General features: G+C 36.9%; 3 protein-coding genes across 3 annotated transcripts; 2 read left to right on the forward strand and 1 right to left on the reverse strand.

Annotated features, from left to right (window-relative positions):
• Window positions 1–327: 327 nt before the first annotated feature.
• MONOS_14721 (putative Stabilization of polarity axis) lies at window positions 328–8,641 on the forward strand (the record flags this gene model as incomplete). The annotated part of the gene is made up of 9 exons (XM_067867549.1): window positions 328–424; window positions 498–2,742; window positions 3,024–3,040; window positions 3,097–3,202; window positions 3,286–3,290; window positions 3,424–4,960; window positions 5,203–7,591; window positions 7,876–7,962; window positions 8,118–8,641. 9 exons carry the CDS (start codon window positions 328–330, stop codon window positions 8,298–8,300), a joined length of 6,666 nt encoding a protein of 2,221 aa, XP_067728942.1. The 3' UTR covers window positions 8,301–8,641.
• On the reverse strand, window positions 8,556–10,288 carry MONOS_14720 (uncharacterized protein). The gene has a single exon (XM_067867548.1). It carries the CDS (start codon window positions 10,257–10,259, stop codon window positions 9,012–9,014), a length of 1,248 nt encoding a protein of 415 aa, XP_067728943.1. The 5' UTR covers window positions 10,260–10,288; the 3' UTR covers window positions 8,556–9,011.
• Window positions 10,289–14,110: 3,822 nt separating this feature from the next.
• MONOS_14719 (uncharacterized protein) lies at window positions 14,111–14,671 on the forward strand (the record flags this gene model as incomplete). The annotated part of the gene is made up of 1 exon (XM_067867546.1): window positions 14,111–14,671. One exon carries the CDS (start codon window positions 14,111–14,113, stop codon window positions 14,669–14,671), a length of 561 nt encoding a protein of 186 aa, XP_067728944.1.
• Between the last annotated feature and the right edge of the window lie 937 nt (window positions 14,672–15,608).

Consider the following 15,608-nt stretch of genomic DNA (forward strand, 5'->3'; position numbering starts at 1 on the left):
GGAATGGATGGAAAAACTGGCTTCGTTTGCATAGATGCTCACAAAAACGTATGCGCACATAGATGTTTTCCAATTTAAAATCTATTTGCAATATTTGTATTTTTTTTCAAAATAAAACTGAAGCTGCCTCAAGAGGAAAGGAAGATTCATTCGTTGTTTACTTTGACTCAAGGGGCTTCATTCAGTGATGATAATTCCGTGCATTTTTCTGGCAGCAGCCATTTTCCAACTGCATCGCGGAATCAATCACAATCAGTTCGAAAACGTTTGATTATTTGTTTTGAGGCAAAAACTGCTTATTCTTCGCTTCTAGATTCCAATAATGCCATGAAATGTGGGCCATCAGGTTCCAACGTGTCCTCGTCTCCCTTTTTATACAGCATGGAAACACTCACACAGGTTGGGCATCACGAGCAGAATTCTGGTTTGTTTTTCGTTTGAGATGTTTGCTTTGAATATTTGATGAAAAGACGTTCTTTTTTGATTGCAACAATAAGGCGCATCAGCAGACTTTCTTGCATCGCATGTTCGTCATCCGTCTTCTGTTCCCATTTGCGACGCTTCTTTCAAGGCGCAAGCAGAAAGCAAAGTTGGAAATGAAGGAGAAAGGCTCTTATCAGTGGGAAATCTTCGTTCGGATGAAGCATTGTTGAGTGAAAAGGTTGAAGGGGCTGATGAAAAGCGTGAGTGCTTTTTCCAGCAAAGGGTGGATTTGGGGGGTCAATTGCGTTTTGAAGCATCTGCAAGGAAAGAAATATGTGAGGCCGGATTTATTCCTTCGCTGAACAAAATGGAGGAATTTGAGGTGCTGGACGAAATAAGGGCAGCACTTTTGAGAAAGAAGAGTGCTTTGAAAGAGGAAAGCGGGGAAAGCAGACTGACAAGGAAAAGTGATATTGGCAAGCGATTGAACAAGCAGACTGAAAGAGAGACAGAAATCATAGATTTCTCAGCAGGCAGCGACGCGAATGGGCACAAATCAGGCCTTTTGGCAGAGACAGTCACTGTGCAGAATGAACCCTCACAAGTCGCATTGACACAAGCACCAATAGATGCAGAGGATGAATGTGTGTCTTCTTCATCAGAGGCTGAGGCATGTGAAAGGATAGCCAGCTGGCAGCCGAGCGAAGTCCGGAATCAAATGCTGTGTGGAGACATCGATGCAGCAGTCGGAGGGAGGCGGCAGTCACGGGCAGAGCATGCGAGTCGGATGGCGCTGGTTGCGAAGTGGAAAGAGGAAGACAAGCTGTGGATGCGACTGGAGAAGTGGCAAGGTGTTTCAGAGTGTGTGGCGAAGGGACAGACAGACTCTGGCGCTGATGCTGATGCTGTTGTTGTGCAGAAGGAAAAAGGAAATTTCGGATCGGGGTTGTTGGAAGATGACGGGCAGAAATTGGACTGTGCGCATGGTGCAGAATTGGGGAATGAAGGCTTCTTCGGATTGAAAAGAAGAAGAAGGGCGCGTTTGACAAAAAGACAGATCAGAGAGGCGAAGGAGCACTGGAAGCTGTTTGGGGAGTGGATCAGAAAGGGGTGGATGTTTGATGGGGCAGAGGCAGCTGAATGGGACAAGGCAGAGGCAAAGATCGGAAGAGCTGTTCAAGGCTGTGGGAAGGAGACTGATGAAAGGGCGGAAGCTGCGATGACAGCAGAAGAAGCAAAGAGGCTTTTGGATGAGGAAGGCACAGAAGGAGTGATGGGTAGTGGAGCGCAAAGAGACTTTCGGAGTATGCTGGCGAAGGAGGAAAGGGAGGAAAGAAGGCAAGAAATGGAAAAGAGCATGACGACTTTGGAAAGGTTCTGGCTGAGGCAAAGCAGGAAAAGGGAGAGAAAGAAAGGAAAAGCGAAAGAGGTTTGCAATGAGTATGATGAAAGGAATTCCCCAAACACTGAAAACGAGCAGAATGATTTGCTGTCATTGAATCAAAAGAACATCGCAATCAGAGCCTGTCCTTCACTTTTTCCCGTTTCTTCTTCTTCTTCCTCTTCCTCTTCTTCGTCTGCAGTGACTTCATCATTGCTGTTGCCAAGCTCAACAACAAAAACAGAGGATAGCCAAGTCAATCCACTTTTTTGTTGTTCTGGTTCTTCTGGGATATGCTCATCAGATGATTCTTTTTTTGAAGAAGCCACAAATTGCGAGCAGAGCAGCAAAAGGCAGAGCTTCGAGGAGAGCAGTTGCGACATGCCTTCCAAGCGAACGAAATGTCAAGTGTGTTTGTGCTCTTGGTTGGGCAATGAGAAAGATGCAGATGTTGCTGTGATGCATCGCCCGCTGCAAGCACCAGAGAATGCAGCTGGCTTGGCGACTTCGGTTGTTTTGTCGATGGCGCTCTCTGCATCGCTTGATCGTTCTGCTCGCCATTCCGCCAAGAGTTTTCCGTCTTTGATGGCAGCCAATGTACATTTTCATCCATCTCATTGTGATCCTGCTCGGCTCCCGAAGAGCAGCAAAACAGCAGCATCCAGCTGTCATTGTTCTTTTTCTGATCCTTTTGAGTTGTGTTTCTGTCTTGAAGATGCGCCTGTCAGATTGCCAACACAGCCATTGAACAACAATCAGTTGCCATGTGGCTCTTCAGACACATGTTTCTCGGTCAATCCTCAAATGCCTGTGTGTGTTGCTGACTCGGACGAGACACTCCCGCGGTTCACAGACACAGTCAATGGAGCTCGCAAAATCAAGCGAATGCAGAAGCGCGGGTTTGATCCAGAGTTGTTTGTGAGACAGAAGAAGCGAATGTTTGAGGAGGTCAGATCTTCAAGTGCAATCGTTCTCCCTTTTCGGCTGTTTTATGCTTCGGTATTTCAAAATGTTATTTGTATCATACCTTAAAGATAATCAAAAATTCATTTTATTGTTTGTATTTATTAATATAATTTTTAATTATCAGATTGTTTTAATGGTTTTGTTAAATTTGACACAAAAATTAAGTTTAATAATTAAAAATGGTCAATAGCCATTATAATTTTATAAATTTTTTTATTCATTTATTTAACTTTTTGTTGCTTACATATAAAAGGTTAATCAATAATATTGGTTGTGTTTTTTCATTAGCATTAATTTATTTATTTATATAATTTATTAATTGAAAGAGATGGAACCACCGTTTTTGGAGCACATATTTTGTGCTGAATTCGATTTAGGAACAGGATGTGAGTTACGTTTTTTTTATCCAGAGCAATTGCCCACAAAATCAGAGTGTGTATCATTTATTTATTTTCATAAAGTGAATGTTGCAATGCATGAAAATTTTAGAAAAATTGCTGATTTAATGTTACCAGATCAGGTGTGTTGTTGAATTTGCAACATCGTTTCATTCTTTTCGTTTCTTATGTTAATAAACGCATTGAATGTGTGATGAAATGTCCTTCAGGGTTTGTCTTTTTGTTTGTATTAATTCTTAAACTGCTTTTTGTAAGTTCATACAAGAGAAGCTGATTTTACAACATTTATTTTGAGACACATTTATCCAAATTCTTCGCAAAGAGTTGTTTCAGAGAAATGGATTTTGCCTCGGACTCAGCAAAAAAAGCCTAAACTATTTCAGCCAACTTTAACCACTGTGAATGTCAAACCAAATACTTCATTTGTTAGCGTCCCAACAAAGACTTCGTTACCTGTCTTAGAAATGCGTTGTTGCATTTTTCAATATTCTACAGAAACGTTAAAGTGGGAAGTACTGGGAAACAGAGATATCACGTTGGAGCAGGTTGATGATGAATCAACTCGTTCAATCTGTGCAACATTTCAACACAAAGTTGTTCTTAGCGATGTTGTAACTATTTATGCTACAGATGAGCCTCAGTCTTCACCTTCAGCTTCATCGTCAACAGACTCGGCTGAGAAGGGGGATGTGTCCGGAACTGAAAGATCATCAACCTCTGTTGGAACTTCAACTCAGACAGCCAACAAGATTCTTAACATCAAAAAGAATCCGTTTCAGCTGACCAGCCAGCAGCAAAACACACGCCCGCCTTCAGTTGAGCTAACTTTACCATCTTCTTCCTCCTCTTCTACTTTCTCTTCTTCTTCTTCCTCCTCCTCCTCCTCCTCTGCCTCTCGCCTGCTTCTATCATTCCCTGCCCATCCAGCGCTTGCCCTCAAAGAAGAGTCTTCTCTTGTTGTGTCGCTCTTCACCCACACAAACATTAAGTTGGCTTTCACTTTTGCTGCTTCTGCTGATGCACAGACATTCCACAAGCATATGAGCTCATTGGCATCTTCTCATTCTCAATCGGCAGGCTCTTCTTGTTCTTCTGCTTCTTCTGCTTCTTCTTCCTCTTCCTCTTCTTCCTCTTCCTCTTCTTCCTCTTCAACATCTTCTTCTCCTTCCTCTCCTTCTTCCTCTCTTCCTTCATCTTCTTCTTCTGCTGCCGTTTCATCGCCCAGTTCTTCCTCTTCTCTTGTTGCATCGCCATTTGGAAGGCGCCCTTCGCTCACTCAATCGCCTTTCAGCAGATCGCCTTCTGTGTCTGCTCAGCGTCCTCCAAACTCTTCAGTACCTTCTTCTTCTTCTTCTTCCGCATCTTCATCTTCTCCTCCTTCAAATACTTCCTCTCCTTCTTCTTCCTCCTCCTCCTCCTCTTCCTCTTCATCCACCTCACCTTCCTCTTCCTCTTCTTCTCCCATCTCTCCCTCTCAGTCCTCTTCCATCCCCACAATCTCCTTCAAACGCTCAGCATCTGTGTCTGCACAGCCAACAAGTGTTCATTTGAGGACGCCTTCGTTTCTCTCTCCTTTATCTTCTTCATCTTCCACCTCTTCTTCTTCTTCTTCTTCTTCTTCAAATACTTTCTCTTCCTCCTCTTCCTCTTCCTCTCTTCATAGCAGCAGCAATAGCAATAGCAATAACACTTACAGCAATTCATATGATGAAGCTGAGGGCACTCTTGTTCCTGGGCATCCTCTCTTTTGTGTGTCTGCAATTGTCAGAAGAACAGGAAAGCAATACAAAAGGTGTGTGTTTGTGTGAATAAAATATATATAAATATATATTGATGATTGATGATTGGGGGGATGGAAAGAATTTATGAATAAAAAATTGTTAGGAAATAATAGATTTAAATTCTATAAAGTATCTTTGTTGAAAACTACAAATAAAAAATGGATATCTCTTTAATGTTATAATTTTTACAATAAAATTCTGAATCTCATTTTTTTTTTAAATCAATATATGTGTGTGTGTCTCTTTCTTTCAGAGGAGCCACAGTGAAAGCGCTGTGTTTTGCCTCAGGTGACCCAGCCATCACAAGTCTATCTGACTTTCTGATGCGCCTTCTTTCACAGCACTTCGAATCAATCAACCAGCCATTCATTCACTCCATCTATTCTTCATTGAACGAGGCTATGCGACTCAACTTCCCAACACTCTATGCATCGCCTCCAACTGCTGGTGGAAGTTATCCTTCTTCTTCGTCTTCTTCGTCTTCTTCTTCTTTATCGTCTTTTTCTTCTTCTACTTCCACTACTTCTTCTCTCTCCTTCCCATCATTATCATCATCCTCTTCTTCCTCTTCTTCCTCTTCCTCTTCCAACACCCTCTCCTCATCCAGCCTCCTCTCCACCATTGAGAAGCGCTGTATTAGAGCTACAGATTCAACACTCAAAAGACACTTCACAGACACCAAAACAATCGAATTCACAGTCAATGCCCCGATCCCTCCGTCTGCCCAACCTCCTCCTCCGCCTCCTCCTTCTCTCGCTTCTTCATCCACTTCTTCTCCATTCAATCCAACAATTATCTCTAAACCTCCTGATATTTCATCATCAACATCATCTTCCTCCTCCTCTTCTTCACAGCCCCCCACAGTCAAACTCCCCCTGTCCATCAAAATCTCCCAGCTTCTTCTCCCCGGCGAGCTTCTTTCTTCCTCCTCTGCTGGCATGTCTGCGGGCTCTGCTCTTGTCAGTCTCGTCAACACTTTCCATGAGAAGACTATGCAAATCTACAACGCCATCCTCATGGGGCTGCGGGTGATGGTGTATGCCTCCTTAACCACTGACTCCTTTGCTGTGTCTTCCTTCGTGCTCTCTTTGACTCAGATGTTCTCACCAGCCATTCCTCCGTCTGCTTTGCTTGCTTCTCGTGTCTTCCCTTACACCAACTACGGCAATCTCTCCTTCTTCTCTTTCCCTTCTTTCCTGGCTGGCGTGACCCATCCGCTGTTTCTCGAGAGGAGAGAGAAGTATGATGTGACAATTGATCTGACAAAGAACGAGGTAAGGTGGAATGTGAGGGATGAAGGAGAGGCATCGCAATGGATGCCGGCACAGACATTTGACACGGCTGAGCTGTTGGACTACGATGACAGCGCACCAGGAACACCAAACACACCTCCAATTTCTTCTTCTTCTTCTTCTTCTGTTCCTTCTGCTCCTTTTGCTTCCACCCCAACAGGAAGAATGAGCAATGGAGGGAGTGCTGCTGCTGATGTTGCTTCTTCTCCTCTTCCTTCTTCTGCTCCTTCTTCCACTTCTTCCACTTCTTCTTCTCTTCCTTCTTCTCCATTCACTCGCACTAAGCCGCAAGCCCCACCTCCTCCGCCTTCATCCAACTTAACATCATCTTTCCCACAGCCAGTACGCTCTCCTTCTCCTGTGCTTATTTCTGCTCCTTCATCGTCTCCATTATCTTCTTCTTCCTCCTCCTCCTCCTCTGCTACATCCACTTTTCCTTCCCCATCTCCTTCTCCTTCTCCCGCTGCCTCCCCTTCTGCTTCGCGTGGTGCATATTTCGATCCGTTGTCTGTTTTGCTGTCTCTTTCCAAGCAACAGTCAGTGTTTGCTGACTTCTCATCTTCGATGTCTTCTTTCAAGTCTTCTGTCTCTTCAGCCATCAATGGCGCAAACAGTAGTAGTGGCAGTGGCAGTGGCAATAGCAGCAACAGCAGCACTTCTTCTACTCCTCCTGCTTCGTCGTCTCCGCCACCTCATCATTCGCCTTCGTCTTCGATCTCCACTTCTTCTCCTTCTGGTTATTCTCCTTCCTCCTCCTCCTCTTCTTCTTCTTCTTCTTCTTCCAATCAGAAAGCTCGCCAATCGAAGAAGAAGCTGTCGTTCCCGTGGGATTCGATGGATGCGCACTTCATTTCTGCCGTGCAGTCAGGCATTGAGCAGAGGAAAGGGGAGGAGTGGGTGAAGTGGATGTTCAACAACTACACAAAGGAGATTGTTTCGCTGGCGTTTGAAGAAGAAATGGACGAGGACGAAAGAGGAAGTGAAGGAGAGAGAGAAGCGAGTGAGCAGAGGAATGTAGTTGGATCACACAGAACAGCCACACCGCCATTGGCCCCACCGCCTTCACCTGCATCACCTGGATTTGGAATGGGAATGGGATCAGGGGTGAGTGGAGGGAAAGAAGGGAAGGAAGGAAAAGAAGGAAAAGAAGTGCAGAAGATAGAAAAGCTGGAGAGGAAGATTCGGAGGCAGGAGAAAGAGCATATGGAGAAGAAGGAGATCAACCGGGTGCGGCTGGAGCTGTTTCGAAGAACGACGACTGGGAAGATGATGCGAGCAGAGCTGGCAGAGAGGAAGAGCAGGACAACAATACAAGATTGCGATGCTGAGGCGATTGTGGATCTGCTGAAGGTTTGTGAAAGAGAAGAAAACTTGGAAGGACTTTTGTGTTGATTGAGACTTTTTATTTCATTTTTTTTTTATAATTTTTTTTTCTTTTAATAATTGTTTTGTTTTAATTTTATTTTATTTTTTATTTCATTGGACGAATGAATGAATGAATGAATTTTCAATGATTTGTTTATTCTTATCTTGTTCTTGTTTGTTTTTATCATGAAAACCGAAAAAATTGTTTATTATGCTCATTGCGAATATATGTGAACATTTCTTGATGAATACAAATTTTGTTTAAATAGACGCATCATCACATCTCTCCGTCAGACACGTACACTTTATTGAAGCAGCTCAACAAATCTGTTACTTCTGAAGTGCAAATCATGGAAGTTTGAATAAGTGTTTTTTTTTTTTTTTTTTTTTTTTTTTTTTTTTTTTTTTTTTTTTTTTTTTTACTTACTATTGTTCACAATTTTATAATTGTTCGATTAATATCAATGAATTATATATGCGTTTTATATGTCAATTCAACTAACGCACATAGTTGTTATCCTATCTTCCGTCAGCTGAGGGCGGAATAAACATTCTTGGCGTGTTTCTGATGCACAGCAGTCCCCATGTGAAGGAAGAGATTAAAAGCTTACTGAATAAAATCCGTCATTCGCAGCACGGGCTAATTGCGTTGGGGGCTTTGAATAAATTCCTGTCATTGGAATTGTCTTATTAGAGATAAAAAATTACATGGCTATTTTGAAACAAAATTAATTGTAAATATAAGAAATGATGTATTTTTTTTAATTATTTTATTTATAATGTTATTAAATTGAATCTTCAACAAAAATCTTCTTTTTTGACATTTTCATCAACGTAATTTTTTATTTAATAGAACTTACCCAAACAATTCGAGCAGTTTTTAATCTGTTCATTTTTTATGAAAATTAAAGAAAATAATTATACTCATAATTATTTTTTGTAAGAAGAATTTTTTGTTTTTGTTTTTGTTTTTCATATAGCGAACATTTATTGATTGAGAGAAATGGTAAACGCAACAAGTTCTCTATTCTTGTGACAAACAAAATTTTTCTTTAAAAATTGCGAAAAATTAGAAAAAAAACATTCTCCTTTTAAAAAATCAAAATAAATTTTTAAAATAAAACAATAATAAATAAATCTGTTCTGCATAACAAAAACAATAATGAAATGTTTTCTTTGAAGAAGTTATAAAAAAATAAAATGCAATCATCTCAAAAGCAATCACCAATAAAAAATCAACATCAACAAAAATAGCAGAAAGTATAATCTTTAAAAGCGCAATTCAAAATAAAAAGAAAACTAACATAAATATGTTTGTCAATATTAAAGCACACAGTCAAATTTAACATTTGACAAATAAAAAACGGCTCATTAAAATCTCAAAAACAAAGCATGTTTGCGAGTCTCAAACATATCCGTCTTCTTTCATAATTGCTCTTGGTTCCACTTCCATTTCCACAGCCACTGAAGAACTGAAAGCTTGATTGGTGAACTTATCATTTCCTGCTCCACTTGTACCAACTGTCATGACTTGTTTCATTTGCAGCTTCTCCATTTCAATTGCTGCCTCGCGACTTAATTTCTCGTTTTCTTCCTTTTTCTTTCTTTCTTCTTCCTCTTTGTCAATTTTTTCTTCAATCTTTCTTTCTTTTCTTGTCAAAAACCATCTCCACTCCTTTTTCCTTCTCCAGTCTTTTATTCTCCGCTCCACACACGGACGCATGACTCCTTTCAATTCGTCCGAAAATTCATCATCCGACAAGGATCTCATTACACCCAATGAAAATAAGCATGCCAAAAAGCATGAACAAATTAATATAATCACATAGCAGGCAATTAGAGATGCTCCAGTTGCAATCAATGCGATTCTTGCATTCCTCGTGGTGGATTTCCCCTTTATGGATAATCCAACAATTAAAATTGTAATTCCAGCAACAAGCAGAAACATCGCAAATAGTCCCAAATTTGAATCTGTGAGACAAAATCTTTCGTTGCAAGCAACTCTTTTCTTCTCTTTTTCCCAAATTCGTTTAAATTCAGCTATCACAGCTTTTTGATCTTCATCAAGGCATCTGTCATTTAGAAAAGTGTTATTTTCTATTGATTTCCTGGCAACTTCGCGTTGAACGTCTGTTGAACGTAAAAATGGAGTTTTTTCCTTCTCTGGCTCTTTTACTGCTTTTATCCCTTCCATCAGCTGAGAAAAGAATTGCCGAGAAGGAACACCTTCTTCGTCAATAATTGGCGCAACAAAGCTTAATTCCCATTTATTCTTCGGGGCAGCAGCTCCTTCGTTTGTGGGAGGTTCGCAACAAACTTCGTCTGCAACTAGCACCAAATTGTTTGTTCCGTCAAAATTCGGTGGTGTTGCAGTACATGCGTTAATGTTGTCAGAAGTGGGCAAACTTGGCAATGGAACGGGATTAACAAATTGAGCCTGAACTTGAGAGACTGCTTTCCAAAATTCTGCCTTTTCTGCAATGCTGAGAGTTTCGGAAAATTCTTCCAAGTCGATTGGCAAAGGCAAAGAAGGCAAGAACTTTGAAAAGAGGCCTATGCATTTATTCTTAAGATCCTCTGGCAAACTCATTGCAAATTCCCTTATTGGTTGCGGGATATTATGTTCAGTTGATTCAAAGGATTCTTTATTCATTTTAAGATTTATTATTCTTTCAACTATATAAAGCCCTTAATAGAGTTTTTATTGATCACGATTTTATTGGTTTTGTTTTTTTCTTTTTGATGATTATAAAATGAACATTTGATCTAAGCCTCTGCGACAGACCGACATTTTCAAATCAACTCGACAACTCGACCGACAATTTATTGAATCTATTTTATTTTGTTATAAAAAATTTAAAATGTAAATTTTATTATTTTTTAAAAAAAACGAAATAAAATCTTTTTCAATGTTTTTTTATCTATAAATATTAAAAATTTTATAAGGAAATGAATACAGATATCGAATTAAATACCGGACATCGCACAAAATACCGGACAAGATCGATTTCACAATAACCGCAAGAAGAAAAATTCTGACAATTTTCCTCAAAATACATCTCATCAATACAAACTCACGTGACATATAAGACTTTCAAAATAACTTCATTTGTGCTCAGAGAAAATTATTAATGAAATATCGGAGAATCTCAACAACCTATTTTTCCGAAATTTCGATATTAATTTTTCTGAGCACAAATGAAGTTATTTTGAAAGTTTTGTATATCAAATGAGTTAGCATTGTTAAGATATATTTTGAGGAAAATTGTCAGAATTATTCCTCTTGCAGTTATTGTGAAATCGATCTTGTCCGGTATTTTGTGCGATGCACGGTATTTTATGCGAAATCTGTAATCATAATTTTTTCTTTTTTTTTCTGAAAATCTTATAATAATAATGGGTTATCGATAGATCTTTGTCGAGATCAGTCGAACGACAAAGATCAGTCGAATTGTAAGATATAACAAAAAATAAATGATTTTTTAACAATTGCTTATTTTTTTTTTATTTTGAGACTTTCTCTCACTCAAAGATTTCACTTTTATTTAATTTTGGAATCATACTTGCTTTGATTTCTTATTTTGAAGATCAATTATTTGGTAAAATATAATTTCAAATGATGCATTGTTCAAACAAGACTTTTTGATCATTTTTTATAAAAGGAAATGTAAAATAGCGTATTTAAACAACAAACATTAATTTTTTTTTTTTTGTTTTGTTTTTAATTTTTGATTCATATTTGATCACCATTTCAAAAATAACAGGCAAAAGGATATGATAGGGGAACACGAATTTTTCAAAATCTTTATAATAAACGGAAATAATATTGTATAAGAATCATTTATAAATTAATTAAAATTTGAGATCATCAATCATATAAATTTCTTTTATTCAATCAAAACATTTTGATCTGACCCAGTATTTTTTTAATAATTTGGGTTTAAATTCAAAAATAATCTCCACATTAATAGATTGGTTTAGGTTCTAGGGTTTGCGTAACAAATCTTGGGTTTAGGGTTTGTTCCCGTTCTTCTTTTTAGGGTTAGCACTCAAAAATATCATGAAAATTCATTGATCTATCCCATAAATATTAAGAATCCTTGATTATTATTTATCAAAAAAAAATTAGATGATCTCAAATTTTTATTAATTAATAAATGATTCTTATACTATATTGAATTCGTTAATAATAAAAAATTAGAAAAAATCGTGTTCCCCTATAATATTCATTTGCCTATCTTGCTCATATCTCTTTTCATTTTTCAATTCCGCCATCTTCACTATTTTAGTTCCAAAAGAAAATTTTTATCCACAATTTTCAGATCAATTTGTATATAAAAAAATAACTGATATCTCAAACTTATTTTGTACGATACAGCGGATGGATTTTTTCTGTCAATTCTTTTTGAAAAGGTGAAACACACATGTGTTGGTAGAAAAAATAATATTTAAGATTATTTTTGAAACTGTTTTGTTCCATTTGAATGAGGAAACCAACAAAATAAAAAAATTATTAAAAATAAATAATTATTAATATTATTAATAATCATCAGAGTGCATATTTTTTATTGCAATTTTTTATTAACCCTTCGTTGTATGAATGATTATCAGTTGAATCAAGATATCTTTTTGGAGCGAGGATTATGACAAAGTTTCAAATCAGTAGAAAATCAATTCTTGTCGAAATTGTCCATTTATATTTATGATGATAAAAGCTTCTAAGAACGGAGATTGAAAAAAGACAAATAACTTCTTTTTTGATTTGCCAACTTTTTTTCTTCGTTCAATCTTATTTGTTAAAATTTTCAAACCAAAAATAAAGATTTATGAAATTTTGATTTCAAACGCAATCACCTATATTATCTTCTGTAATTTTTGTTCAATAAAATCATATTTGTAAAAAACTGAAATGAACAAAAAACATTAAAATAAGTTTGTTGATATTTCGAAGACTTGAATTAGAATTTGAAAACAGATTAATGTTTTTTCTTTTGAAAACTTAATTTCACATTTTCTGAAAAAGCTTGGTTGAGTCGGAAAAGCTAATTAAAAATGAGCAAAAATATTTTCATCTCAATAAATCACAAACAAAAATAAAAGCATAAACCTGAAAAGAATTGAATCAACTATGTTTTAATCTCTCATTTTTTCAACAGAAAAAGTTATTCTTTTCTCGGGTGCTGTGATTAAAAACGAAAAATGTGTCAATAAATCGAAAAGCCCTAGAAAAAGTCATCAATATTCAATGAATAAAATGTTAATAAGGACAATATTTTGCAAAACTCAAGAAACCAACAATCATTGACAAATGGGCAATACACGCTATCAAAAGATATTGGGTGGTTTTTTTATCCGGACATTTTTTTTATCCGGACAGAAATTTTAAAAATTTGTTTAATCAACCTGCTTTTCATATTTCATATGTTGTTTTTTGTATATAAGGAAAAGTCAGCAGTTAGAAATATAGATTAAATTACTACATCTAATCTCTGATGGGGGGAGATGGGTAGGGGGGGTTAGCTCCTGCATCTGTGATTTGTGCCTCCTCTGAAGAAATAAGGTGATAGCAAGGTGTATTACTAAGTTAGAAATTAATCGAAAAAAATAATATTTTTATTTGTTTTTTCATAACAAAAAATTTTTTTTGAAAAAGTTAAAAATAAGATCATAACCAACATTTTATTCGTATGAGCGAAGAGAAACAAAGAAAAGATAGTCGTTTGACGAAATTGAGAGATTTGATGAAATCTTTCCAGTATCATCAAATTCAAAATCGATTTGAATGTGTTGCTACAATTATTGCTGATGGAAAATCCCATGTTATCGACTCTGCTAATCTCAATGAATTCTCTCATTCATCGGTAAACTGAGCCGTTGCTGCAGTTGAAAAGGGTAGAACCGTGGGAAAAGTTGGTCGACCAGAGCTTTTCACAAAAGAAGAAAAGGAAGTGATAACAGGAGTTATCAGAATTGAAAGCATGACAGGAGTGAGTTATTCTTTAACTCCAACAAAAAGATTGGTTTGCATTAATTTTTTTTCTTATCAATATTTGTTATTTATTATAATGAAAGATGGAATCAGTGCTAACTGACAGAAAAATTCGAAGTGGAGAAGAATAAGATCAAGAAGTTAAAATTTCAAAATCAACTCCGTACTCATTTGTCAAACGACATCCAGATCTTAAGACATCCATTCCTCATAACGTTGATATTCAACGTTTATTGGTATCAAACAAGCAGTCTCTTCAACCTTTCTTCTCTCTTCTGCAATCACTTAATGACTCTAACAAATACTCCACTTCACTCATCTTCAACACCGACGAATCCTCTTTACGTCTCTCCGACTTTTCAAAAAATCTTGCCGTTCATCTTTCGGATGTTCCAGTTGGATTTTCAAAAGCTCCAATCGACATGTCAAACTCCACTCTTGTGGTTGCAGTTGCTGAAGATGGTAATTCTTTTCATAATCTTATTCTTTAGCAGTCGAAGAAATTACAACCAAAAATGAAGGTCTTGCTCAGCCCGCAACTTCTTGCCTGGGCAGGCAATGACGGATTAATGACAGATGCATTGTTTGCTCGCTATGCTGAAAAGATACTACTGACTGGAATTGTCCAAAAAAGAAAATTATTTGATAGGAACGAAGATAGATGCTTGCTTATCTTGGATTCTCATCCTTCACGGTCACAGCCAGATCTTTGGCAAAAATTTGAAGTTGCATCAATTGGTGTCGTTACGTTTATTCCACATTGCACTCATCTTTCACAGCCACTTGACTGCGGAGTTTTTGCTGTGTTTAAAAGATGTTTCAACTCAAAAAATGTTGTTCCATCTTCTTCTTTGATCGCACTCAGACGAAAAGCAGTTGCAAATGCCTTGCCACAGGCTTTGCAAACTGCATTGTTTCCTTCAACAATTCACTCTGCATTTGAAAAGATCGGGGTGTTGTCTGGGCAATCCAATTCTGAATTTGTGAAGTTGTCTAACACTCCTTCAGTTCAGCTGAAAAAAAATCCCATCGTTTCAATTTCCATGGAAAAAATATATCCGACCAAGCATTTTTAGATGAATGGAAAGAATACAAAAAGATGAAAGATGAAAAGAAAATTGATGATTCTTCTGAAGAAAAAATTGAAAAAGATTTGTTTTTTGAAGAGAAGCCAAAAAAAAGAAAAATATCCAAATCCCAAATTTTAAAAGATGATGATTTAGAAGATAATAATGAAAAAAAAAAAAATACCAGAAAAATTATTAAAAGAGAATTTATGGATTATATTTGCTATTGATTGATGCATTTTTTCTAAAATTTCAACTTGCGATTTTAAATATATATATATATATATATATATATTTTTATCAAAAAATAAAAATTACATCCGGATAAAAAAATCACCCTAATCCAACTTCCATTTGATCGATTTTGATATCAATTCTTTTTTTTTCTCTTTGATTTTTATTTTGTAAAATAAGCGTTTTGCTATTAGAAAAATATTATGAGTTTTCAAGGTTGTGATAAAAACCCAACAACAATAACAACAGCAATTTTGATGATTTTATTTTCAAAAAAATATTGATCCCAATGAATCTTTGACCCTTCAAAAAACATATCCAAATATTTTTTGGCTGATATGTTTGATGCGCAATCATTATGAAAACGAATATTTCTGAATTTTTTCCTTTCTCATTCGTTTCTTGGGGAAAACAAAAAAAGAAAAAAAGATTTCAGTTATTGAATACATGGATATTATGATTGTTGTTTGAAGTGGATGAAGTGATTCACCGACAGCACAGTTGCCATCAAACAAAAAGTGTAAACAGTCATCTGCCTGCCCATTCACGAACAGCAACACCCTTCAAAAAAACCCCTGCTATCCATTAATGCAGACAGATCCTGCACGGCATCTTCATCTTATTTCTTTTCTTTTTTTCGAAATATTCATATCCCTCTTGTATCTTCCCCTTCCCGAAGCACATAATCGTTTCATCAAATCAAGTCTCATTT

The sequence above is a fragment of the Monocercomonoides exilis genome, assembly GCF_001643675.1.
Source record: "Monocercomonoides exilis strain PA203 chromosome Unknown scaffold18-1597598, whole genome shotgun sequence".
Lineage (NCBI taxonomy): Eukaryota > Preaxostyla > Oxymonadida > Polymastigidae > Monocercomonoides > Monocercomonoides exilis.